A 27,308-nucleotide genomic window follows, 5' to 3' on the forward strand; every position below is an offset into this window, starting at 1 on the left:
CAAAAACCAATTCAAACAAAAACATGAATGAATAAAAAACTTCATTGTAATTTATTTTCAACTTTACATCGATTTATTTTAGGTTTTTTTATTCCTTTAAGTTTGTTCAGAAAAGTTTTAGGCAACTGAATTATCTATCTAAAGAAAATGTTTTCAAAAAAATAGTGATGATCGATTTTTTTAAAGTCACTTTTTGTTTTTGAAAATTTTTTTTTCAGTACAGGATCTCAAATTGAATTTTTTAATTATTTTTAATTAAAGCTCAGACAGTTTTCTCAAATTCATCCCTTGACAACTTTTCTCTATCTTTTGTCATTATTCAGATATATCGATTTATGAAAAAACAACTGCAGCTTTTTTCATATGTTTGTACAGTTAAATTTTCCAAAAAAAATTAAAATCGCTGATTTCACGTATTTAGTTATTGATTTAACATCTTCAATAAAAAAAATAAAATTTTATTCCCGATTTTATCACTTTCCCTATTTTATCTCGCCAAAAACCATCAGGGTGAGATATAATCGGGTGATCACTGTAATCTTATTGTTTTTATTCCATTACAAAACAAAATACGTTTTGATCCAGTGTATTCTACTGCCGAGATATCATCGACTTGTCATACACCTGTATCTGTTACATTTCTCCGCACCTTTGTATTGTTTACATTGGCTTACACCGGTAAACATTAGAGATCCTCAGAGGGAGAGATAAGCGATGAAAAAAACCGCTGATTGGGCAACTAGGTTTCACATATCAGAGGTGCCAGATCTCTTCTCAAAGCGCAATGTTGACTAACTTTTAAACTCGGCTCGTATAGCTGATGGTGACGGTGGAATCCTGGGGAATAATAAAGTGCATCACAAAAAACCGTGAAGGTGTTAAATCTTATGTTTATGTTTAATTTTATATACTTTCATCGTTATTCTGTAGACCATACAAAGGGTTTGTGAACCACCAGTTAAAAATCACTGTGATGAAGCAACTTTGGAGCATTCTCAATTCATGTTTTAGCAATAGAACATCAAAAACGTGTAAATATAAATATATTCATTATAGAACCTTATTGCAATACCTTTCAATGTTTACCTTTCTTGTTCGTTTGGCTCGAATTTTGACATGTTCGTTTGGCTCACAACACTATCTTCGCATATCTCTCCCTCTGAGTATTGCTAGTAAACATCAAACTGTCATAAAATCATCGGAATATCAACAAACAGAAGAAAATTGTGTTTTAATTTGTACGCTTCTGCAGATACGCTAGGTGTGACGAAGAATTAATGACCTAATCTTCAATCCCAATCTAATTTCTAATATCCTCCCGCTTAGCGATGAACGAGTTCAACCACAAGACGGTATTTGTGTTGGATCACACACCGTACTTCGGTATTTCGTGTGAAGCGCCGATCGATTGCGAGTTTATAAAGAGCAAAATTCCCATTCCGCCCATTAGCAAGAGTTTATGGACGTGTGCGGTCGAGGCATCGGTGGAATATTGTCGCATTGCCTGGGACTTGTTCCCGACTGGTAAATTGATACGTTTTGTCGTTAGTGATACGGCGGCCCACATCGTCAATACATGGAACATCAGCACCCAAAGCTTGACGCATGTCATGAACGCAATGTCGATGGTTGGCGTCCCTCCGCGGCAAACGCAGGCCAACGATTACTCGGTTATCCATGGGCTGCGAGCTGCCATTGAGGCACTTGCCGAGCCAACCGACTTTCAAAAGGAACAAATTAGCACCAATGACCAGGTGGTGTTCAACCTGGGACGAGTGATTTGTATCACTTCCGCTCGGGATGATGCCAGTATGAAGAGTCTGGAGGATATTTTTCGTACCGTACTAGTGCAGCAGAACACGATATCAGGTTGGATACTCTGTACCCCTATTTCCGCGTTGAGTAATGCATACTTTTTTTTTTGGTTTCCAGCCAGCCACAAGGAGTACCTAAACATCGACCAGTGTCACCTTGTCATAATCAATCTGTTTCCATCGAACATGGAGTCAATGGTCAACAACAGGAGTCTCATTGACATTTCACCAATCCTTAAATCGGAAATCCACTCCAACAAGGCAAATAAAATCTCCAACAAGCTGACGCACCTTATTTTACCGCACTTCGATCTGGCCAGCACGACTGTCACCGGTATTCCGATGAAGGAGGAACAGAATGCAAGCTCCAGTGCCAACTACGACGTGGAAATTTTTCACGGAAGTAAAGCCCACTCGGTGTTCCTGGGCACGGAACTGGTTTTGCCGCATAGCGTCAAGGACGGGGCGGACTACGAAACCGTCACGCTAAAATGGTGCACACCGAGAAGTTGTGGTTCGTCTGAAATGCAACCCTGTCTGGCACAGTGCCGTGTGACACCGGTTAGCAACGGATATAGAAAAAGCGGATCTAATCAAGCTAATTAAACTTGCTTTTTTTTCAGGTGGACGTCACATCCCGGCCAAGCTCATGTCTAATTAATTTCCTGTTGAATGGCCGCTCGGTACTGCTGGAGATGCCGAAAAAATCCGGTGGAAAGCTAACCAGTCATTTGCTATCGGCCCACGGAGGGGAAATTTTCATTCATTCGCTCAATACGGCTCGTAGTTGTTTGGAAGATCCACCGTCCATTTCGGAGGGTGGTGGCGGTCGCGTTACCGACTATCGGATTAACGATTTTGGTCAACTGATGCAATTGCATCGGATTGTGCCACTAAAACCGGTTCCCGAGCGTACCGCGGATGAAAATTTGCTTAAAATGCGCTCCAAGCTGTCGAAAAGCTCCCGTTATTGGCCGTTGATTTTAGGTAGTACGATCCTATACAATGCACGCCAGTTTGTTGAGGCGATCTTGGTGTTAACGCAAAAATTGGACCTGACGGAAGATGAAGTGCTACAGTGTCAGAAATCGATCTATCAGTTGGCGGCATTGGAAGCCCGACAAGAATCGTTGGCTTTGCCAAATATGGGTCACCGGCTGAAGGGAGCAAAACGAGAGGAACAGTATCGGTTATTGTGGGCCGAGTTGGAACTAGTTGTTAGTTATAGTGGAATCTCAGCCGGACACAAAGCAGTTCTCAAATGCATACGGGACTGCAGGAGTAGGAATCCGTTGGATGCACAGGACAAGGATGAGGCAGCAGAAGCTCACAGAGCGTCTGTTATCCGGGCGACAACTGATTCACCGATGTCTCCGCCTCATTCTATGTCGTCGGTGGTGAATGATAGTGCGGTGACCAGTTTGCTTGCCAGTTCCAGCCGATCATCGACGAAGAAAACTTCAAACAGCGGAACCAAGTCACTGTTTGATATTCTTACTTCGACGGAGCGAGCTCAAAGTCAGAAGCGAATTGATTTCAGCGGTAGACTTTGCACACCACCCGGCCAGGTGGCCAAACTATATCCCAATTTCGGCGTAAAAGACGAAACTGCCGCCCAGGGTAGGCAACCGGACGTGAAGTAAGTTAAATGAATTAGTGTATGAAGAGAAAAACCAATCAATTTTATTTAAATGAACAAACACTCGAACCATTCATTGTAATGTGAAAGTTTCCGCTCCACCGCGGGTAACCGAAAGCGTTCCGCCCGGTCCGCGCTGTTTGCTGTCATGAAGGCAGCGAATCTTCACCTCAAATAGTTTTCGCAAGTCGCTCCACATTTCCTGTTGGCGTTGGCGCCGTGCTTTACCACTCTGGAGGGAACTCCTGTCCTCCTGTAGTCGTTTGCCGATGGTTTCCTGCTCGAAGATTTGCTGTGCCAGCGTCTCTTTTAGTGATGCACGTGTCTTCACTCCGGATTCACCGCCAGATGGTTCCAAATTGGCCATTTCTTCGTTGGCTTTTTCCAACAGCAACTGTGAGCGTTCGTGTTCAAGCTGCAGCTCCTGCCACTGCTGTTCGAGGGTTTTGATCGCCTTTTCCGCTTCCGTTATATTGCTTTGCATGGCGGCCGATTCGGCGTTCAGTGTTGCAATCAGCGCATCGTAGGACTGTAACGAAAGGAAAGGTCAAACAATAGGGTTAGATTTCAGATGATTGGTTCACACTTTTAAGAATATTTTTGCGTGAAGAACTCGACTGTAGTAATTATCGTGGCATAACCCCTCCCCAACTCCGCTTATAAAATTCTCTCCCGTATCCTGTTCCAGCGACTGAGGCAGTTGCAGGAAGCCTTTGTTGGAGTATACCTTTGCGGTTTTCGAGTGGCACGATCTACAACAGACCATAAGTTTACTTCGAGGCAGATCATCGATGAGTTTCAAGAACACAATTTGAAGACATAGCATCTGTTAATTGATTTTAAGGCGGCGTACGACGCAGTGAAACGCAACAAACCGTGGCAAATAATTCTTGAACATGCTTTTCCAACAAAACTAATCAAACTGTTACGTGCGAAGCTTGACGGTTTCACATCATGCGTCAGGACAGCGGGCGAATTTTCGGACGCGTTTGTGACGTTAGATAGTCTGAAGCAAGCTGACGGGCTCTCGAACTTGCTGTTCAACAGAGCTTTAGAAGGTGCACTACGAAGGACAGGTGTGCAGAGGAGCGGCACCATCATCCCGAAGTCCTACATGCTTCTAGGCTTCGCGGACGACGTTGATGTAATTGATGTTAACCGTAAAGCTGTTGAGGAGGCCTACGGCATCATAAACACTGCGAAAGGTGGCTGGCAAAGAGCGTGGTAGCTCTGTGGGTATTGGTGTTGCGGTAGAGATAGATGAGGACACTTTCGAAGCGGTCGATGATTTTATTTATCCTGGTACTCTCGTGATATGTGACAACGAGGTAGTAGGCGGCAGTGAATAGGGCTTATTACGGATTGCGTAGCCAGCTTAGGTCCCGTAACCTACAGATCCATACGAAATTTGCGCTCTATAGGACTCTGATCCTCCCGGTGACGCTCTACGGACATGAGTCGAAGACGTGGAAGGAGGCCGATCGACGAGCACTTGGGGTCTTCGAGCGTGGAATTTTGTGACCAATACTCGGAAGTAGCTAGAGAATAGAGTGTGGCGCAGGCGCATGAATCACGAGCTGTACGAAGTGATATTGTCAAGCTGATGAAACATGGCAGGTTACAGTAGGTTGGCCTCGTAGCACGGATGGCGGATGAGCGACCGGCAAAGATAATATTTAATAGAGAACTGGATAGAGGCCGACGACTTCGAGGCAGACCTTGCACGCGCTGGATGTGTGCTGTCGATGAGAATGCCAGAGCAGCGGGTGTAAGGGGATACTGGAGAGGAGCAGCCCAAGACCGGGTTTTGTGGAGATGTATTCTGGATTCGGCATAGGATCTCAACGATCTGTCGTCATAAAAGTAAAGTTAGTAAGATTTCGCCAAAACGTTTGATCGTGTTTCTCGTAACAAACTCAAATCAATATCATCTTCATTTGATTTCTGTACTACAGCAATCAAGTTATCTAAGTCATACCTTATCCGTGGGATACTAAGCTGTTTTCTGTAATCAAGTTCTGTCTACCTTTTTATCTGGCCAATTTTATCTAACGTCCCACAAGTATCCCTTCTTGGTTCACTCTTATTTTCGTTTTTCATTAATGATTTGTCTACTAGCTTAGATTATTGCTCGATTCACTTATTCGCAGATGACGTTCAGGTTTACTTTTGTACTAACCATTAATATGACATTACTGATGTTGCTAGGGAAATGAACCACGACTTGAACAAATCGTTATGGTGGAATACGAATTTTGTATTCATTATTCCACAGAAAACTAAAGCTATACTTTTTGCCAAAGCTATCCTCATGCCTCCACAATTATATTTTCAGGGTTAGCAAATTCATTACTTCGACAATCTCTCTAGATATTTGCATGTTTCACACCTTTATGTAGCTCTGCTAGGTTGTAACTTCTCAAACATTTATATATATACAGATCTTGTCTTTTGATTTTTAAAATTGATATGACCTTTGTATCTTTTTTTCGAACTTGATGCCTGTGAGAAATCTATGGATAAGAAACTTTACTGTGCTTTAGATGCCGAAACGGACGTATCCGGTGTTCACGAACTGCCGCGCGATGTCCGTTTTCGACGCGGCGAGGAACGGAGGAGCTTCACTGTTTCCGCCATCACGGTTAGAGTTTAATAGAGCTGTCAAATTTTTTCTGCTGACTCACGGATTACTATGATTAATGCTGCATGAGAAGTTTAGTTAGTGTTAGTGAAGGTGAACGCAGGAAAAATTGGCAATTTTTGTCCTTTTTTTGAATTGACACACCCAACAGAAACGAGGAAGATTTAGTTACTTTATAGCAACATTTTATTACTTTTTGTGTTCTATGACCCCGCCTTATACACAAAGTGTAATAAACGGAAAGTAACTAAATATATGACGGCTACACGCTCGTATGTGTTTCTGCCGGCGAGCATACAACCAAGAATCGCAATGCATGTGTATCGAGACTTCACTCGCTGCATTTGTATTGATGCAACGATCACGTTCATTTCTGTCCCCTTTATTTACACATAATCAGAATCTTAAAAAATACAATCTTAATCATCAGTTGTGCTGATTCCGCACAATATTGATGTGATTTAGCACCATTCAACTTCTGCGTGTATATTTGTTCGTTACGACTCGCAGATTAGAACACAGTCACCGGTCTTAAGTACAGTGCTTCTACTATAAACTGTCTTCAGATGAAGGAAATGATCAAATTTTGAACGATTTAATTGACAGACTGATGGGAAATTTACTAAACTATAAATTTTGTTACTGATTTCAATATCAGACAAGAAGCTTCTCTTCAGCCTCCGTTACACAGGTGCTGATGAAAAATATGGATAATCTGCTATTCAATGCAGTTTTGGTTTCCGGTGGATTATAAAAAAAACCCACTCTCATGTCACGTTGATTGAAGGCAGGTTTCGTACCTTTGGGATAACCTGGAATATTCCATTTCGTTAAAATGTAATGAGTTCTATATTACTGCATGTGAAACAGTTATTTCTCGAAGAACGTATACATGCTGAAAAAGGCATAGTTCCTCATCCAAAATAATATATTTTCTTTAGGATTTGCAATAACAAACAATCTGCTGCTACTGCGCAGCACGTATATTGACTTTTGACGACTCTTTCTGTTGAATTTTCTATTAGGTTGATACAACATTTGTATGACGTGCATATTGAAATATTTTCAAATGTTGGTGGATGTTTTCAGCCAACACTTCCAACTTTCAGTAGCGTTTTCATAAAAAAAACAGGTTCCTTTTTTTAAGTTTATTTAGCAAATTTCTTTAGCGTAGATACAAGACTGAAACCGCAATTAGGTGTAAAATTTATATTTTAGGTGTTTCCGAAAATATGTAACGCAAAAATTTGGACAGAAGAGAGATAATTAATAATTTTCAGATTTTCCTGACCTATTGCCAGCCTTGCCTCTTAGGTAATGGGACTTCAAGTCTAAGAAAATTAGTTTTGTCAACTTTAAATTATACCACTGGAAATTCATCTTAGAGTGCCAACGATGAACTTTATCAGCGTAAGTAGAAAGTAACGTGCTAGAAGTTGCAATACATTCTATTTTATTTTCAGGAGAGAAGAATATGCCGAATCATATTTGGTAAAAAGAATCGTAAATTACGCAAAAACGACTTTCTCAAACATCTCCGATTTTCTTCTTTTTTCATAACGAAAGGATTGTAATAAATTATGGTAAAGCCTGTAGAGTGTGTGAATTCATTCGATTATTCAAATAAAATTGGTTTTTCGGATATTCATATGCTATGCAGATTTGAAAATGGCAAGTATAATAAGATATAATTCAATCAAAATTATCATAGAACAAAACTACACTATCATTTATAATTTATCAACATCGACTTAGTGATTTTAGCAGTTGATATATTCGGATGCAAACGAAAAAAAAAAATCAAAGCTTACCAAAAGTAAATTTCGCTAATCACATTTATTTAACAAAACATAAATTACGAGATATTTACAATTGTACAAAACTGTGACATCGGACATCTGCCAGAGAGTCCCCAGCCGACATCGTCCTACACTACCAGCGGCAGTATGCATATTCCTCGGGAAGTGTCCACTTTAACACCCTTCATCTGTACCTCGCTCGCTGGCAGGGCACGAACCGATGACAAGCCGGCCACAAGCAGCAGCTTCTGCTCCGTAACCGGTGCCTGATAGAGGACAGTCACATCACTAAACTGCCGCCCGGCTATCATGATTTCCTCCACCGAGTTCTGTTCATTCCGATAGATATGCTCGATCATTAGCACACCTTCCTTCGTGATAATGTAGTTATCCGGCTCACAAGTCGTCAGAGTGATGTCTGCGTTCATCAGTAGGACGGGCCCTTCGTTGGATTGCTCCAGGCGGGGATACCGTTGGCGGTATTCGTTGAGTCGGTTTTCCACAATCACACGGGTGTTGTCCTCTACTATGGTTCCGAGCTCCTCCAGACGAATGTTCGAATTGCCACTGACCGTCTTCAGGATGGCATCCATCTGGCGGTCGTACATGTATCCATTCATACGGCACATTGGTCCCGCTCGCATATTAACCTCTTCGAAGTGCAACAAGTTGTGAACGTTGTAATCGATCAGGTGCGATCCGTACAGGACGGAATAATCAGCGACAAAAGTGTTAAGCAGCTGACCTGCTACGTACGTCGTGCACTCCACGAACAGCTCCGAGCTGATCAGTATTCGAATAGCCAGATGCAGATAGAGAAAATGGATGTAGTACTTTTGTGGTAAATAGTTTTTCAGTACAATCGGTGAATAGTACAGCAGAAACTGTCGCCAATCGTACGCATCCCAATCTTTGAGCTCCTCTAGGCCTTTCGGTTTTTGTCGAAACTCGCGAGGACAACTTCTTCCCATCAACAGCAGCTCAGCGGATATGCGACGTACAGATTGTTTGTTCAGTCGATAGTCTAGTTTCCCTGTTAGCCAGAGGTTCATAAGACGCTTCATGACTCCTTCGCAGACGACGTACTTGTAGTCGATCACAAACTGTGATTTCAGTTCTAGGTTAAGCTCACGTAGGATGGGTACACCCACATGATGCCCATTTTGAAGACAATACACGAAATCGTCATCAGTTCGCATAGTGGCGAGATTTGCGTTTGGTGGAAAGCTGGTGATGCCCTCGTTGAACTGCAGCTGGCCTTTCTGGTTGCATTTACTACAGCCAAACTGGGAGTTCGGCAATGACGTGCAGGTCACTAAACTATTGGCAATTGGATCACACAGAACTGCTCGAACGGTGAGTGCATACGTTCGACCGTCCAGCTCAAAGCGACTGTTTTCGAACGTTTTAAGTTCGTCGACCAGCGGACGCAGAATTTCGTTCGCAATCGTTGGCGTTGGAAAGGCTCCCTGATAGATTCCAATGACGAACGGTTCATCTAGCTGGATAGAGAGTTTACCCAAGATGATCATGTACTGTGGCAGCTGGATGCCTTCAACCTTTTCCGATTTTACGACGTAGAAGGCCAAGTCCATGAACAGCATCTTCATGAACCAGTGATTGGTTTCATCTACAAACTTTTGCAGATAGCTTGTGATTGAACGTTTCACACCGAAGTTGAGATAGCGTCCGACGGACATCGCAACAATGTCGAAGCTGTCGTGGCTCTGCAGCAGGTCTTGCGTGTTTTCCGGCACCGCTAGCCCATTCCTCCGCATGATCGTCAGCAGATCTCCCACCAATTCTTCCGATGGGTTATGCTTGATCGTCAACTGCTTCAGCTGATCGCGAAGCGTTGGCTTGTCTGGGCTGTATTCCTTACAGGAGAACTCAATGCACTTGATCGTCCTCTTCGTCTTTCGTTTCTGACGCGTTTTCGAACCCCCGGCGGAGCTGTAATTCGAGCAAAAGTGATACTCGGCCTTGATCTTGTTGCGGTGCACCTCAACCAGCTCGTTACGGATGAACTTTTGTATCGGTTTGGCGACATTCTCGTTCAGCACCGTCAACAGGTTCAACTTTGCCATGCGTTTCAATGATCGGTTGATTTTTTTCGGTAATTCACCACGTTTGATCTTCATTTTTTGTTTTTTTTTTTAACTCGCGGATGAGGAACTTAATCAAAATTGACTTTCTTTGGTTCACTTAGCACATGTTACACAATTTCACTGTAAAGTTTTTGAAGGGAAACACGATGACGGGCCAGGTGCTGACAGAACTGCACCGTGCGACGGCAGAGATTTGACTGAGATCGATTTTGACCTGCTCCTCGCTGGGTCCTGATGAAACGAAAAGGACGCCCGAAAACGGGACACAAAGTGGCACGAAAAAAAAGTAGACCGTAGGTATTGAAGCGAGGGTCGCTTTTCGGAAAACACATGTTGCCGAAAAGTTTATTGTCTCCTTTGCTAGCGCAGAAAGATCGATGGATTTACTTTTTCGACCTGCTTTGAAGGGATTTTTTGTGTTGCTTTTGCTTTATCTTTTGGGCTTCCTGCACGGATCGAGGCAGCCGGTGCGGAGGAATTTCTACTGTAGTGGGTGGGTTTTTTTTTTTTTTGAGAATTCTCCTTAGGGTTCATAGTGGGTCATTGTGTGAACGTAGGCAAAGGATGTCTAAAAGAGACAAAATAGTGAGGTGTCGTGTGTGGTGCCTGTGATCAATTCAAGGAAAACGTACAAACCGATGTCTTTACGATTACGTTTGTTCAAGATTGCGAAGATTACGATATTTTCAAAATTGTTGTAACTTGTCTTCTAGAAACAAAATAATTTTAAATTATACTGAAGGTTCACAAATTGTTCTTCGGTAGATTTTTGCTTTGATTTCCGCTTTTAATGCATCAGGTAGAAGAGCAATTCTTTTTATTTAGGTAATCCTAGAGCAGATGTTTTCTCTAACGAAGTGATTCTTCTGTGTAGGTTGTTTGGAAGCTTGCACAAATCAGCTCGGAGATCAAAGAGAGTGCAGTGCAAACAACAGCAGACAACGACGACGGGTGTACGATTTTTTTATGACAAAATTTCTATAAATTCTATTGTAGATTTATGAAGCTCCGAAATTTGTAAAGCCAAGCCCAAGCCCAATAACCGCATCTATTTCATGCGATTGGGAGTTGGAAAATTGTACAGCACTCAAACATTTGTTGATTACCGTTACAAATTGTTACTTAGGGGAGGAGAAGAGGTAAGATCAGTGTTACGTAACGAAAACAAAATGTTTCTCATCTTCCTCTCCGTGGCCGCCTTAGTTTCACTCCAAAAACGAGCACTTTAATCATGCGATCAAGGATGAAAATTATCGCTCACGCTCATTTTTCCCGCAAGCCGATAACTCGATTGATAAGCAAAATTCTGAACAACTTTGTATGACGGACTTGAAGTAGGGTTGTCGATATTAAAAATAGAATATCGATATTTGCTTTATCGATATTAAAAGCGGCATCGATATTAAAATCGATAATGCGCGCCGATATCGATATTTTATCGATATTTTCTTCTATGCACTAAGGTCGTTTTTTTACGCGGATTCCGGAATTTACGCGGATTCCGGAATTTACGCGATATTTTTTTTGCGCGGATTTCGGTTTCCCTTCACACGGAATGCAGAATTAACGCTGGTTTTTTTACGCGGATTCCGGAATTTACGCGTTTTTTTACGCGGATTCCGGAATTTACGCGGTTTTTTTACGCGGATCCCGGAATTTACGCGGTTTTTCACGCGGCACGTAACCCCCGCGTAAAAAGCGACTTTAGTGTATATTTTTTGTTCGGCTTTCAGCAACCCGGTGGCAATGGCCTTGTTTCCTGAAGCTGCCGTGAAAGACAGTGGCGCTAGTCTCATTTATGTTTTTGAAGGTTTGTTCACACAGCAGTGTGAGCGCAACGAGCGAAGCATAATATATATTGCACAGAGTTATGCGCTTGAATCAATTTAATTATTTAAAAAAAAATTAACTTAGCTTTGTAAATGTTTGAAAGTGGCGCTGATATGCTATCTCATTTACACGTACGTTGAAATGTTATTCCTTAAATCATCGCGCGATGTCAGCTGCCTGCAAGAAACACCGCCGTTCGCAATCGGCAAGAATAAACGTTGTTTACATTCTAAAATAATGCAATGCATTTTTTTTTTGTTTCATCCAGCAAAGCACTCGACGTTTCGTGCAATAAATACATCACCCGAAAACAATACAAAAGCACACTGCCACCGAACACTGATACTGTATGCACGTATGAACACTGCTTTTTTTCGTGTTTCGATGAATCAGCTGTCAAATTACATGTAAAACTGATCCAGTGATCCAGCTAATGCTGGCTTCACCAGGGGGCTCTTGTGGCTGTCAAACCCCATACATTTTCCATCTACCACTCATTGATTCTGGTACCAGCATTTCTGGTACCCACTTTTTGGTTGGTTTGCCCAAAAACAAGTGTAATAGAGTAAACGTCCCATTTTGTCGGTAGACTTATTCTCGAGTAAATGTCGTTCTAGATGAACAAAAAACCAAAAATCTTCTAAGATTCTTACCAAAAAAAGATATTTGTAATTATATTATTCACACTATTGTACTATTGAACTATTGTCAAGCCTTGTCAAAACGAAAAATTCGATTTCTGATTGGTCGTTATATGATTGCTTCCCAAGCACGGTCGACAGGATCATATACCTTGCAATTGAAAACATGCTATTTGGCCTATATAAGAGCCTGTTTCAGCCGGAGCTGCTCATAATAGTTCTAGACAGCGACAACAGCAGTTGTCCTTCCTTAACAGCAGCACTAGCCCTGTGGTTAGTCACCACGTCTCAGGAGCAGCGCGGTTTTTCTCAGCGTGTGTCGCCAGACTGCCATTATTCCCCCGTGTTGGGGCAGCATGAAGATTGCCATCAGGAAATCCAATTTTGGAAATCAAAATGCCTTCTAAGGTAAATAAACAAGTCATTGAAAGTTAATAATTTTTGTCAACGCAAGCAAGTATTCTGTGTTGCATCCTAGCAATTTAAATCTGTCGCACCCGTCTAATTTACTGAATGTGAAATAGCTTCCACAGTGCATGTTGTCCGTGTATCTTAATTCCCCAAATGTTAGGGCAGCTCAAAAGTTGTAATCAGTAACCGATTTTGTACCGCAAAATGCTTTTTTCAAGGCAAATAAAAAAATAATTGAAGGTTAATAATTTTCTGGCATTAACACAAGCAGACATTCTGTGCGGGATGCAATCAAATTCTGTTGTAGTTGTCTAATTTTCACTTTATTTAGTAAACTCCCCACTGTAGGGGCAGCGCAAAGGCTGCGATCAGCATAACCGACATTGAATAATAAACTGCCCTGTTAGAACGCATTCACAAAAGCAGTTAGTTCGACTATGCAGAGCTAATATGAAGTCGATTCAATCAATCATCATAAACAGAATTTCATCGTCTCCCAGCTGCCAAGTTGCAACATGATGCAACACGCAACAGCGAGCAAACGAAATCGCTTGATGTTACAAACAACAATATGATACGGGTTAAAACCGTTGCGTGTGTGAGAGCTCCATCGGTGTTTATTCGCTGGATACAAAAATCAAATGCACAAATGGAAATGGTAAACCTGAACTGAAAGGCGTGGCCTATTACGTAGCACCCTTCGGCTATAAAAGAGTGTTTCTGGGAAAACTAGCTACATTCATTAGTCGGAAGGTGAACTGGATGGACCGTCCTTCAAATTCAACAAATCACTTGCCCTGTGGTTGGTCACCACGTCTCAGGCCTCTGCCAGGCTGACTTTCGTACGATAGCGGCGGTATTAGCGGTTGATGCATTTGCCAACACTTACTCCAGTAAAGCCGTGTCTAATTTTCAATGTGAAAACACCTTTCTATTGTGTTGGCCGTGCGCATTAGGCCTCTGCCAGGCTAAACGCGAAAAGCGGCGCGAACCGATTCGCCCGGCCGTAGGTTAATGTACAGTCGTAAGTAGAGCTATGTAAAAGTATTCTACTTCAACCTTGCGGTCGTGGCTTTGCACAAAACCCTCCTGTGATTTTTTTTTTCGGGTGGTTTATTGATTGTACATAAACAACAGTGCTTTGCTGGCTTTACTTGATGAAATAAAAAATGCGGTGTATTATTATGGAATGCAGACAACGTTGCCGATTGCGAGCGGTGGTGTTTCTTGCCCTAGGTGTTTTCAGTTTCATGTTAGATTGCTCTTCAGTCTTATTAATTGGTTCTCATTTAAATTCCCAAAAGATCCGTTACAACTGCATCTTTGGATCTATTCAATAAAAATATTCACTGGACAGAAAATACAAGAAAATGAAGTATTTAAAGCACGGATTTGCAGTAAACATTTCCGACCAGAAGAACTGAGTGTTGCTGGAAATCAGACACTAGTTGATGGCGCAGCGATTTCATCCGTGTTCAATCGAACTTCCATATCGGAAACGTAAGTAATGCTCAACATAATAAGTGTTAATGTTAATGTGTCAGTAAAAATATACTTATACTAAATTGATTACAGAGAAAATCTTGAAATACTAAGTTATTATTAAGTGCTTGACAAAGCCCGTGAAACAAATGTTCTCTCTAATGATGCAGCGAAATACATTTGTTCGGTATGCACATTATATCATAACGTTAACGGCAACTAAATAATCTTCATATATAGTCGGTGGGTGATACAGACATTTTGATGCGAGATCTTCAAGGAATTCATCACTACAGCGAGGTAGTAAAAAAATTTTTTGGTTACTTTACATTATTATTCTTCGTGAGCGTATGATTTTGTAAAGCAGTCATTTGGTAGACGTCTTCCTCACGAAAGAACAATTATAAGATGGCATTCGTCTATTGAAGGTGATCCCGGAATCACTTCCGAGGCTATGGCCGTGCTTCAATCAATGGCTAAAGAAACCTGTATCGGTGGAAAACGTTTTTTTGTAAGTCTGATAATGGATGAAGTGGCGATTAGACGCCACGTTGAATGGGACGATATCAAGAAAAGATTTAGTGGAACAGTCGAGTTTGCTGGGTATCTCCCAGAAAAATCTGATAGCTAAAGAAGCATTGTTCTTCATGGTTACAGGAGTTGACAAATCGTGGAAAACACCAGTTGGATATTTCTTGATTGATTCCCTCGATTTGGATTAGAAGGCTTCACTTGTGTCGAACATAATAACCTATTTAGCAGATATTATCGTCACAGTAATTACACTTACCTTGGATGGGACTGCGACTAATATTGCATTCGCGAACAAATTGGGAGCTAACCTGAAGAGTTGAGATAACCTTAAAAGCTTTTTGCCTCGTCCAACGACAGATGAACCAATATTTATAATCATGGATGTTTGTCACATGGTCAAGCTTATAAGGAATACTCTTGGTGCTAAAGGTGTATTCAAATCAAAGCAGGGCCTTATTGAATGGAAGTTTTTCGAGAAGTTAAATGAAATCCAGAACCTCCATGGCCTATACATTGTTGAACGATCTATGCAACGTCATGTCAATTTTGCCAATGAAAAAATGAGAGTTGATTTAGCAACAGAGCTGTTCAGCAACAGGACTGCAAATGCTTTGGATGTGTTGCGGCAAAATAACGTTACTCTCCTAGATTCTGAAGAAACTATACGGTTCACAAGAATAATTAATGATATATTCGATGTATTCAACAGTAAAAGTCTTCACAGTACAGGATTCAAAAAGCCTATGAGTAAAGAAAATTTTATTGAATACAATCAATTATTTGAAAAAGCTGAAAAACTTATACAATCGATTCTGATTGAACAAAAGAAATCTGAAAAAATTATTTGGTATCCAGTGTTAAACACAGTTAAAAAGACGGGATTTCTGGGCATCTTAGTTGCCATCCACAGCTTCAGAGCATTACATGATAAATATGTATATGGAACCGGCGAATCAGACAACATAAACGGTTATCGGTTTTGTCAAGATCATTTAGAAATGTTTTTTTCTGCGGTGAAATCACGTGGTGGAAACAATAATAATTCCACTGCTCAACAGTTCAAGGCAGCTTACAAAAGGTTGATAGTCAACAACGATGTCCGTTCTTCTGCAGTATCTAACTGTCAAGATTTCAATTAAATGAAAATGGTACACGTTGAAAGTAAAGCTCAATTTTTACTTGATACTCTAAATTTACGCAGCCAAGCTAACGTGTCGGCATCAATAGATACGAGTGTAACATTTAGCCAGCCGACAATATCGAGCATGGAAGATGATGATTTAATTCTCAGTGACATTGGTAGAAATTCAAGTACAATTCAGAAAAACTTATTACAAAAGGTGAAATGTGTAGAATGTTCTGCTGAATTGACTTCAACATCAGAGAGATTTACTCATAAATATATACAATTAATTTCAAAAGTCGCCGACAAAGAATTCAGGACAATGGTTGGACAAAGTATAAATTTTAATATTTCACGTTACTAAAAAAGCTTCACGACCAGAGTACTAAATAAACTTTCGAACCATACTGAGATATTCGAAAAACTGTCAAGTCATATAATTCATCAACCTATGCTTTAATGAACCATCGTAACATACTAATCACTCTAACTATCGAGCTTCATTTAAAACTAAAACTTGAAATGCATGCTAGGAAATTCAGTGGTTTTGAACCGACAATACGAAAAAAACTTACAAAGCTTATTTTGTTCACAGGTAATTAAAATTCATTGCCATTTATACTTTCACTGTGTGTATGAAATATTTTAATAAATTAGTTTAGCTCTACCCTAAATAACATGAAATATTTAAACTATTTTTTAATCCAATTCTGCAATATATTACAACATATTATGCTGATTCTGCTTCGCTCGTAACGCGTACATTGCTGTATGAACAAACCTTCAAAAATATAAATGAGACTAGCGCCACTACCTTTCACGGCGGCTTCAGGAAACAAGGCCGATGCCACCGGCTTGGACGATACCTGATGAATCAAAGAACACATTTGCATGAAATATTGCTAGTGAGTGAACATTTCCATGCTTGATCATGATTATAGAAAGCACCTAATTAGAATGCACGTTCATTTCATGATAGGTAGTATTTCAGTTGCCACATAAACGAAAGCGTGAAACAACAATCAATTACAGCCGAAAATTTCGCATTATTCAATAATCACCTTTTTGCTGTTTTTTTTTTCGACAATACCGCAAGCGGGGAAAACAAACAGCCTTTTTACCTCTCCTAACTTGGCAGGTACGCCATTATGATCGTTTTTAAGGCTTTCCAGTTGAAGGTGGTAATTATGTTTACGATCGTGCATTTAGTGTATCTTCCCTCTGCAAGGCAGCGATAAATGTCACTTGCCTGCTGCTCCCCATTACTTCGCTATTATTCCTGCAGCTCGGTGCTCCGCCTACCATTCCATACACCGCCGGATAACAAACGTGCCAATACTTGCGATCTGCACACTTACCTGCTTTTTGGAATCCATTTCGTCCTTCAGTTCGATCACTCGCTCCCTCAGTGGACGAAGTTGTTGTGACAGCGGTGTGACACGTTCCCTAGCAGCGGTGACGGCCCGTTGGAGGCCGCTTACCAGCCGCGTTAGTTCCGTCATACCGCGGGATGCAATACCCGGGGAATCCGGTCGGCTGCCAGCCATCGAAATTGACGAATCGTCATCGGAAACCTGCGACAGAGTGTTCGATAGCGACGGGTCTTGGGATTTGAGATTTTCCAGTGTTTGCGTTAAATCAGCCACTTCCGCCTTGACGGAAGCCAGCTCGGCTCGCTGCTGCTTGTAGACGTTGCTTTTCGCACGAAGCGTATTCACGAACTGTTTAAGTTCCTCACCACGGAGGATCACTTCCCCAATCGTTTCCTGCAATTTGCGTTGCTTGTCCTGCAGCTGAGAATCAATTTCGCGAAGTTCTTTTGTCGTTTGATCGAGTTGCTCTGCTGCGCTTTCTTTGTTTCGAGCAACCATGGCAGCCTGCTGTCGGAATGGTCCTAGCGTGTCATTCTGGGTATTGTATTCGGCCATACGAACCTCAACGTGTTTCTGTATTTCACGATTTAGTTCGTCGACTTTGTTCTGCAATTCGAGCAGATCACTGCGTGTTATCTGCGGCTCATCGATCACTTCCTGTAGAGTTTGCACTTCCGATCTGCGCTGTGCCAGTTCCTGCGGTAACTTCTGTTGAACCATAAACTCAAGAACTTGTGTTTCTTCGATGAGGCTTTCCATCAAGTTTTGAGCGGTCGCTCCCTGAACGGACATCTTAGCATTGTGAAGATCTTTCTGCAGACGATCGTGTATCATGTTGGCACGATGTAGAGCCTGTTTTTGCTCTTCGATCTGTGAAAGCAGTTCCTTTTGACGTTCCTTCTCGATACGTAAGCTGTTGGCTGCTTCCAGTAGCAGCTCCTGTTGGGGTACCTTGTCCAACCGAGCTTGGGTACGTTCGATGCGTTTTTTGACGTTCTCGATTTCGGTTTCGATGGCACCGATGTCACTGCGCAATTCGCGGGTTTGGGCACCCTCCTGCACAGATTGTTCGTACGCACGATGTGCGTCCTTGAAATCATCCATAGTTTGCAAATACTGTGCCCACAAATTACTCAGATCCGGCATGGACATCGCTTCCGGTGGTAGGTCTAACGGAATCAAGAACCTGTGGAAAAAAAAATTGTCTGCAATACTATCTTTTATTTTTGATTGATCATGTTGTTATCATACTTTGCCAGATAGGATGACTTTTTCACTCGCTCTCGGTTGTCGAATGTCCAGCGCAAAATCGGATGGACCAGTTTTTTCTCCCCTCGGACCAGACCGCGGCGGAACGCACCGGGATCATCGATTTCACCTGCCGGTCGGTATTGGATCTTGCGGAGTGCCTCCATCACGAGCAGGTTCGTGTCTTCCGGATCATTTTCGCGCACGTCCAGCTTATCGATGACACCGAAGGCATGAAACACGTCGACTAGTACCTGCAGTAACGATTCTGCAGCCAAGGAATCGAACGTGATCAGATTGTAGTCGGTTTCGAGCAGTTTGTTCACCTCTACGACGATCAGTTTTAGGTCTTCCGTCATTTTTTTGTTTTGCTCAAGTTAAAAATTGTTTTCTTTATGAGAAATCTTAATTTGTGGATTCAGAAAATGATTTTTCACTGTTTGGCGATAGAGTTACCTAGCAACGGGAACAGCGGTGTTATTAAAACACAGTCTTGAGTTAACTAGAGTTTGCGCATGCGTTGCGTAGCAACCTGTTGCTTATGTGTTTATAGTGTTTATACATTCATCGATATTAAACTCAGATTGGCTGATTTCAAATATGTACACATAATTATATAGCGTGTTGTCCGAAAATGTGCCATTCTTAGACCATTTTCTTATATGCGAGATTGCTTCACTATATACCGAAAAGTTATTCCAAATATCTATCGGTCTCATCGAAAAACTTCTCCTGATAATGCTCAGAAAGCTTCATTGCAATTTTTTAAGTAATACTATTAGTAAAACTGTTTTAAAAAATGATCCATTTTCGAGCACAACTCGTCCGTACGATTGCTGTCATGTTCTGTTTTCAAGCAGATAATAAAATTAAATATTCGAAAAATTCAGTATATTTTTCAGTAAATACTTCTATGACATCTCAGTTTAATATAGAAACACTTCTTGTGCGGAACATTAGCTTTAAAGTTTAAGCTTTAAAGTTTTATTATTAAATAAAATGGTTGGTTCGATTATGATACATTTTTTGTTCCGATTATGATACAAATTTTATATGAACGATATATTTAAATAAATTCAAATTGGATTTACTATGAATTTCTGTGAAATACACAGATAGATTGTTTCGATAAACGTAATTTGTTTAGGATTTTATGTGATATTAGTGGTGCAAATGTGACATGAAAATCTAAATAAAATGAAAATAGTAAATTGTTCCGATCAAGGTTGTTAATCGATAACCTATCGTAAACGCCGATGACGATACTGTTTTCAGACATTAGCGTCATAGACTATCTCACCGAATATCTTTAACCTTTCTTTTCTGACAATTAGTGGCAACTTTGCTTACGTTTTGGACTTTGTGCTTTTTTCTGATGGTGCTATCGTGCGCGTCGTGGAAATGCTGCTCAATTAATAATTGTTCTTAGTGTACTGGTACCTCACGCACAACATTTAAAGGGCATTTTGATCACAATTGAAATGATCTGCTCTAATTGAGAATAAAACTGCATCACCCAAAGGTAAACAAAATTACCAGTAGCTGTTAAACTCAGGTGCATGACGTCACCGTGCGATAGTCTGATAAACGAATTCCCCATTTGATTTTACTTCGGCTGCTGTCTTGGATAGCAACACAAACAAAGCAGCCTTTGGTTCAATAGCAACGGAGCGGCTCGTTGTTATTGCATTGCTAAACTTATGAACTCGTTGCTATCCGAGAATTTTCCCTTTCGTGGGTTGTTGTTTTCCAAAAGTAAATAACAACGCTTGGTGCGGTTATTTGGATGGTTGTCGAGCCAGCTTTAGCAACCAAAATTTAGCCTTGCTCTGGCACAACAGCAAATATTTTTGAGCTCAAAACGTCTGGTGACTATCGTCATCGCCGATAACATTAATGTTTGAAGACGCTATAGTCATCGTCAATAACGATTGCAGACGTTATTGGTATCGGCGATAACGATTATCGACGATAATCTATCGTATTAACAACCCTGGTTCCGATCATATGTAAGGCATTATTTCAATAATGGACATAGGCGCCAACTTCAAGGGGACAAAGCACTTTTTGTAGAAATGATCGCTGGGGGACGCTATGTTAATTTTTTCGTAGTTTTTTCGATTTCGCGGGTTAGATGAGCCGCCGGACAATATGGTGACACACGTGAGCTGGGCACATCTTTTATAGTGATGAGTGGGATGCAGAAGCTAGTAATTGGGTTCTACTAAGTATAGCAGGGATCGTCTTGGGGCGCGAAGCACCGAGTCGACGTAACGAATGGTTTGACGAGAAATGTCGGCAGGTATTAGATGAAAAGAACGAAGTTCCATTAGAAATTCAACGCATCCCGCAAAGGCTTTGTTCCGCCATCCGAAATGTGCAGGGATAAGTATTGGGGTATCTTGACAGATGATCGTGAGGTGATCGAACGGTAGAGACAGCACTTCGATGAACATCTGAATGGCGTACAGACAGGAGAGCAGAACAGCAACGCAGGAGATTCTGTCGGTGCAGCGAACAACGAAGATGTGCTACCCCCATCGTTAGGCGAAGTTAATTATGCTATCCGATGGCTTAAGAACAACAAGGTAGCTGGAAAGGATGGTACCAGAGCGGAGCTTCTCAAGGCCCGGACAAGTTGGCCAGTTGTCTGCATCGGCTGATTGTCAAGATTTAGGAAACCAAATGCCTAGTAGAAGGGGTTATTTGTCTCATCTGCAAGAAAGGCGACAAGCAAGATTGTGAAAACTATCGATCGATCACTATCCTGAATGCCACCTACAAAGTGATGTCCCAAATAATTTTCCAGCGATTGTCACCACTAACCAACATATTTGTGGGAAGTTACCAGGCCGGCTTCATGGAGGGTCGATCCACAACGGATTAAATCTTTACTCGGCAGATCCTCCAAAAATGCTGCCAATACAGAGTCCGTACGCATCATCTTTTCATCGACTTCAAAGCCGCTTCTGACACGATAATTCGTGAAGAGCTATGGAGAATACTCGACAAGAACGGCTTCCCCGGGAAGCTTACCAGACTGATAAAGGCTACGATGGAGCTTGTTCAGTGTTGTGTGAGGATTTCGGGTGGTCTATCCGACCCATTCGGATACCGCAGGGGTCTTTGGCAAGGTTTGCTAGTCTTTCCTGCCTGCTGTTCAAAGTTGCGCTAGAAGATGTTGTGAGACGTGCGAGAACAGACACGCGGAGCACGATTTTCATTAAATCCGGTCGATTAATCTGTTTTGCGGATGACATGGACATTTTCGGAAGACATTTGGGGTGGTGGCAGATCAGTACACCAGACTAAAATGTGAAGCAAAGAACCACAACAGCCGAGGCTTATTACGAGGCGAATCATCAGCGAGAGTCGTGTCTACTATGGGCTCTACAAAAAACTATGGTCGAATCGTCTGAGTCCCCGCCTAAAGTGCATCTTGTACCAATCGCCGATTGTTCTCTATGGGAATAAGACGTGGACAATGTCTTGAAGAAGACCTGCGAGTGCTCGGAGTTTTCGAACGACGGGTACGATGATCTTTGGTGGTGTGCAGGAGAACGGAGTGTGGAGACGAAGAATGAACCATGAGCTCGCGCAATTCTGCGTTGAACCTAGCATCCAGAAAATGGCCAAATCAGGATGGATACGTTGGGCAGGGCACATGACGAGAACGACGAACAACGAGATTGCAAAATTGGTTCTCACTTCGAATCAGGTTGGTTTGAGACTAAGATGAACGCAAAAAAGGTGGTTAGACCAGGTGGAGCGTATTTGTATGCTTTGTACAGCTCGTGATTCATGCGCCTGCGCCTTTTCTAGTTTGCCTCCGAATACTGATCGTACGATTCTACGCTCAAAAACCCGAAGATCGCTCGTCGATCGGGCTCCTTCCACGTCCACGATTCATATCCGTAGAGCACCACAAGGAGGATCAGAGTCCTATAAAGCACAAATTTCGTACAGATCTGTAGGCTACGGAATCTGAGCTGGCCACGAAATCCGTAACAAGCCCTATTCGCTGTCGCAATCCGTCTCTTCATCTCGCGGCTTGGTTCGTTTCATTGTCACGAGAGTACCAAGATAAACAAATTCAATTCGAAGGCACCCCATCCATTTCAACCGCGGCATCAACATCCGCAGGGCTACCACGCTCTCTGCTGGCTACCATGTACTTTGTTTTGGCAGTGTTTATGGTGAGTCCAATTTTCGCAGCTTACCTTCTGAGAGCCGAAAAGGACTCCCTAACAGCTCTACGATTAACACCAATTATATCAATACCGTCCGTGCCGCTCCTTTGCACACCTGCCCTTTGTATTGCACCTTCTAAAGCTATGTTGAACAGCGAGTTCGGGACCTCGTCATCTTGCATCAGACCATCTAACGTTACAAACGTGTCCGAAAATTCGCCCGCTGTCCTGACGCTTGTTGTGAAACCGTCAAGTCAGTCAGTTTATTTAACGGGTGACGACTGAAAATCTGGAATTTTTTTGGGGCTCTTTCACTCCACAACAAACACGCTCAGAGAGGAATGAGAATGTGTATATGAAAACTCTATCTTTCCTCTTTATGCCAGTGCCAGTTTTTTTTTGTTGTGTTTATGCATGTTAGTTCAGTTCAAATGGCGTCCAAACAACGAGCATTCCGCAAGTGCATTGTACAGTTCGCTATGAACTGCACAACAATTTTGACCATTTTGAAAGCGAAAATCTTCCGGTTTTTATTCTATATGGCTTCCTGCGAACCTCAACTATAATCCGCCAGGAAGGTAGTTGAAGACCGGTTAGAGTAGTGGACAGAAAAGGACTTTTTCTTTTTTGTCAAATCATGGCCCAAGCCTAGAGGTTTAGCTATCAATCAAAATACGGTCGAATCCCTTTATAGCGACATTGCAAAGGACTGTCGTTATAGCGAATTGTCACAATAACACGAAGTATTTTTGTATATGTAGAACAGAAGGTCCCGTCGAGAATCAATAAGGTTTATTACAAAGGAGTGGCAGATAAGTTACCGATATGCTATCAGAGGTGGCGGGTTTAAAGTTATGACGTCACAACAATAGTTTATGTTCGGCATTCAGTGCGGATTTTCGACTAATTGTACTTATTTCAGAGTTTCTAACGTTGTACGGTTACCAAAAAACGCGAATGCAATCGTGTGGAGGTAAATCATGTGGTGTTTCGGTGCTCCTCCCAAAAATCCCGATATTGAGAAACGCTGGCGTTTGTTCTGTCGGGTACCAAATCTTCCCGCAATATTTTATTTTTGTTCACAATATTTTCGCGCGGAGGATTTCGAGCATAGGTTCCAGGTCGGTTCCTGGCGCATTTTAGCATCGGAAAGTAAAGTATCAATTTATCATTCGTAGCTGTCCAAAAGTAATTGTTTACGTTTTAGCCGTTCCAACAATTTCCACACTTTTATCGGTGAATCCATCATCACGGACGGAGCAGAGCTTTTAAGGCAACACAAGACAGATGCACCAGCTGAAAAATACACTCCTTCGGCTTTGTTTGAAAATTATAAAGAGCTCTCTAACAAACCTGGAATCGCAGAAGAACTCACCCCAAGTGATTAAGAGAACGACATGTGGAGCTACAAGCCAGCGGCCTCTTGAGGAATCAGTTGGAGTAGAGTACGCCATGAATTATATCGCTCGATCGGTTTTGGAAAGTAACCCCGAAATGGGCATTTACACCTATGAAATTGAAGACACTTCGGAAGACGACTGATATGATAAAATATTTTGAAGATCTCTCTAACGGGGGAGCTGCGTAGCCGCAAGGTTACAGAGTCCGCTTTGTCAAGCGAATGGTCGTGGGTTCGAATCTTAGTAGAATCAGGCCATCCGATGTCAAAAAGGACTTTTAAGCATGGGTTTATTCTCACGCTCCCCACCAGTTACCCTTCCTTTACGCTGAAATCTACAAATACCTTTGCGTGACTTCCTCTTAACAAAGAAAATAAGTCCCTCTTATCAATAAAACTGGCCCAGAAGGACGCACGACGAAACTTCTCCAGGGAATTATAATTGGTGATATTTGGCAAGAGGAACGAGTATCGGCATAGTAGAACAGTAAGCGTGTAAGGAAGAGTATCACATTAACACACAAGCACTGATGAACAATAATAATAAGCATGCTACTTCTCAATAGAGGTATTGCTATTAACAGAAGTGCGGGATACAGCAGACACCCGGGCATATCTCACAATAGATCTACGATTCTGGTCGCAGTGAAGAAGTCCATACAGAAAAAAAAACAACAACGGTGGGCTAGTTTAGTTAATCTATGACAATACCTGGGAGATACATATTGTTCCTGATATTATCATAGTACAACAATATAATGCATTCCATATGATTTCAAACAAAATCTATACATTTTCCTATGTTAAACTGTGTTCAATTGGTTGTTGTGACGTCACGATCTCAGTATGCGAAAAATGTTGCTGCGTAACACTTGCAACCACGCTCATCTGCCGCCCCTTCGTATATACCGCGTATATATAATATATTCGTATATATAATTGGTTGAGAATGTCGTTAGAAATTTAGCAATGTCGTTATATGTATAGATTTGACTGTGCTATTGTCGCAATACAGAATGACAAATATGAGTTTTGGTATGCCGTTATAGAGGAAGGTCGTAATAGCGTAATGTCGTTATAAAGCGAAGAATTTTAGTATAAAACTGAGGGGTCTTTGAAAATGTCGCTATAGCGAGATTTGTCGTTATAAAAATGTCATTTTATAGGGATCCAACTGTATATACCAGATCGAATGTTTGAACAACATAATGATTCCATTTCTTCCAAAACACAATACAGAAGAAAAGTATGTGTTTTGGCCAGAGAAAATACCATCACAGCACGTCAAAAAAAAAAAAAAACACAAACGTTTCTGAACAACCACACGACTCCACTTGTACTCCGAATACGCAACCCAACGAATCCTCCGCAGTATCGTCCAATAGAAGATTTCTCTGGGATTTTTAGTTTCTTCTGTGCAAAAATACCTGGAGATCAACGAATTGCGAACAGTTGATCGGTAGAATCAAGAGCTGCATTCGGAAAACGGACTTGATAACGCTTTTGTTAAGAAAACTTCGTCGGGAGGCCGGTAACAGACCTTTCTCAAATGAACAATATTTTTCGTTAGTTCACAATGAATGTATCTTGATGAGAAATTAAACAGTATTTCTTTAAGTTCTTCCAATTTCTTTTGACAGCTGTAGAAAAAAAATCCAAATTTTTAGTTTTTTTTTTCTTGATCTAAAAATTTTTAGTTGTCACCCGTAAGTTTTGTTGGAAAATCATGTTCAAGCATAATTTATCACAGCTCGTTGCGTTTCACTGTATCGTACGCCGCCTGAAAGTCTATAAATAGATGATGTGTCTGCAAATTCTGTTCTCGAAACTTGTCGAGGATCTGTCACAACCAAAGGCGTAGAAAGAGCTGAATGCTTTCTCTTGGAGACCGTGTGTAATGACCCTTTAGTAGTTGGTGGGTGCAACGTATGTAACCCAAGCAAGTATATCCGTTTAAAAAGTAGCACTGCAGTCTTCGATCTCCTGGAGGTGAAGGAAGAGATGCTGAAAAACAACAAAACTACTGGAGTGTACCAAATTACCAGAAAGCTGTTAAAATACACTGATTAGAGCCGTGCACTGGGTCATTGCCAAGATTTGGGAGAAAAAACGAGTACTGGAGGAGTGGATGAAAGGTATTGTGTGTCTCATATACACAGAGAGTGACAAGCTGGGGTTCAGCAATTACCGGGTAATCACACTGCTGAACGCCGCCTACGAGATACTCTCCCGAATAATCTGCCGTCGACTATCACAATTTGCAAAGCCGTTTGTAGGGCACTACCAGGCGGGATTTATGGGTGTTTGCGCCCTTAAGCAAAGTCCGATTATTGCATAGAAGACATATGAAACATGAAAAAAAGAGGTTTAAGAAAATGTAATGCTAACCTCCCACCTAGAGTGTAGCTAGGCTCACTGATAATTGCCTATCAACAATACCAGCACAGATATTCATCGGCGCATTATGGCAGGAAATCACGCATACTTTATTCTCCGGAGAACGCTCCGATCGAGTAGAATTCGCCGCCGCACCAAGTTGACCATCTACAAGAAGCTGATTAGTTCTATACGGCAAAGAAAAATGAACGATCCTTGTGGAGGAACGCGCCCTTACGGTCTTCAAGAGGTAGTTGTTGCGTACCATCTTCGGTAGACTGGAGGTGAAAAAGGAACGTGGAGAGAGCGAATGAACCACGAACTGAGGACACATCTATCGTCCATATCGTTGTGGTTCAAACGAAAAACTGGTGGAATAAGATGGCAAATAAGTTTATATACTACTCGTACTGTGCAGAAAATGATAGGAAAAGTTCGAAAATTCATCCGAACAGCTGACAAATAATTTCCATGTGTTTTTCGCTTGAAAATTATTGAAACTGAGAAATATTCCATAGAACGAACACCAACGGTTTCACTTTATCTTAAGAAAACGATGAATGGAGATCAGTTGGGTGTATAAATGTTTCGGACGAAAAACCTCCGTTGCAGAAACCCCAAAATGAAAGAATATAAACATGGAACGCCAACAACATTATAGTTCAAAATGTGTTCTCTCAATCCTGAATCAATCGATTTA

At 41.6% G+C, this 27,308-nt stretch overlaps 3 protein-coding genes across 4 annotated transcripts; 1 reads left to right on the plus strand and 2 right to left on the minus strand.

The window, feature by feature from the left end:
- The first annotated feature begins 1,135 nt into the window (after nucleotides 1-1,135).
- LOC129717743 (protein asunder) lies at nucleotides 1,136-3,514 on the plus strand. 2 transcript variants are annotated; one of them, XM_055667867.1, is made up of 4 exons: nucleotides 1,136-1,261; nucleotides 1,327-1,869; nucleotides 1,933-2,375; nucleotides 2,438-3,514. In XM_055667867.1, the coding sequence occupies exons 2-4, from the start codon at nucleotides 1,329-1,331 to the stop codon at nucleotides 3,455-3,457; spliced, it is 2,004 nt and encodes a 667-aa protein (XP_055523842.1). In that variant the 5' UTR covers nucleotides 1,136-1,261; nucleotides 1,327-1,328; the 3' UTR covers nucleotides 3,458-3,514. The 2 variants fall into 2 exon arrangements, with proteins under 2 accessions (XP_055523842.1, XP_055523841.1); XM_055667866.1 differs by having other exon boundaries at nucleotides 1,178-1,869.
- An 8-nt stretch (nucleotides 3,515-3,522) lies between these two features.
- On the minus strand, nucleotides 3,523-19,077 carry LOC129717744 (intraflagellar transport protein 81 homolog). Its single transcript, XM_055667868.1, has 3 exons — nucleotides 18,647-19,077; nucleotides 17,381-18,581; nucleotides 3,523-3,982 (listed from the first exon to the last, which is right to left on the minus strand). The coding sequence occupies exons 1-3, from the start codon at nucleotides 19,000-19,002 to the stop codon at nucleotides 3,527-3,529; spliced, it is 2,013 nt and encodes a 670-aa protein (XP_055523843.1). The 5' UTR covers nucleotides 19,003-19,077; the 3' UTR covers nucleotides 3,523-3,526.
- Nucleotides 7,554-10,181, minus strand: LOC129717745 (uncharacterized). The gene is made up of 2 exons (XM_055667869.1): nucleotides 7,965-10,181; nucleotides 7,554-7,684 (listed from the first exon to the last, which is right to left on the minus strand). The coding sequence occupies exon 1, from the start codon at nucleotides 10,032-10,034 to the stop codon at nucleotides 8,022-8,024; it is 2,013 nt and encodes a 670-aa protein (XP_055523844.1). The 5' UTR covers nucleotides 10,035-10,181; the 3' UTR covers nucleotides 7,554-7,684; nucleotides 7,965-8,021.
- Nucleotides 19,078-27,308: the final 8,231 nt, after the last annotated feature.

Source organism: Wyeomyia smithii, chromosome 1, assembly GCF_029784165.1.
Source record: "Wyeomyia smithii strain HCP4-BCI-WySm-NY-G18 chromosome 1, ASM2978416v1, whole genome shotgun sequence".
In the NCBI taxonomy this organism is placed as follows: domain Eukaryota; kingdom Metazoa; phylum Arthropoda; class Insecta; order Diptera; family Culicidae; genus Wyeomyia; species Wyeomyia smithii.

Coding starts and splice junctions, on each gene's coding strand:
- LOC129717744 (XM_055667868.1), bottom strand. CDS start 19,002: ATGACGGAAGACCTAAAACTGATCGTCGTAGAGGTGAACAAACTGCTC. Junction 18,582..18,646: donor AAGTCATCCTATCTGGCAAA/GTATGATAACAA, acceptor TTTTTTCCACAG/GTTCTTGATTCCGTTAGACC. Junction 3,983..17,380: donor AAATGGATTCCAAAAAGCAG/GTAAGTGTGCAG, acceptor CTTTCGTTACAG/TCCTACGATGCGCTGATTGC.
- LOC129717743 (XM_055667867.1), top strand. CDS start 1,329: ATGAACGAGTTCAACCACAAGACGGTATTTGTGTTGGATCACACACCG. Junction 1,870..1,932: donor GCAGCAGAACACGATATCAG/GTTGGATACTCT, acceptor TTTGGTTTCCAG/CCAGCCACAAGGAGTACCTA. Junction 2,376..2,437: donor CACAGTGCCGTGTGACACCG/GTTAGCAACGGA, acceptor CTTTTTTTTCAG/GTGGACGTCACATCCCGGCC.
- LOC129717745 (XM_055667869.1), bottom strand. CDS start 10,034: ATGAAGATCAAACGTGGTGAATTACCGAAAAAAATCAACCGATCATTG.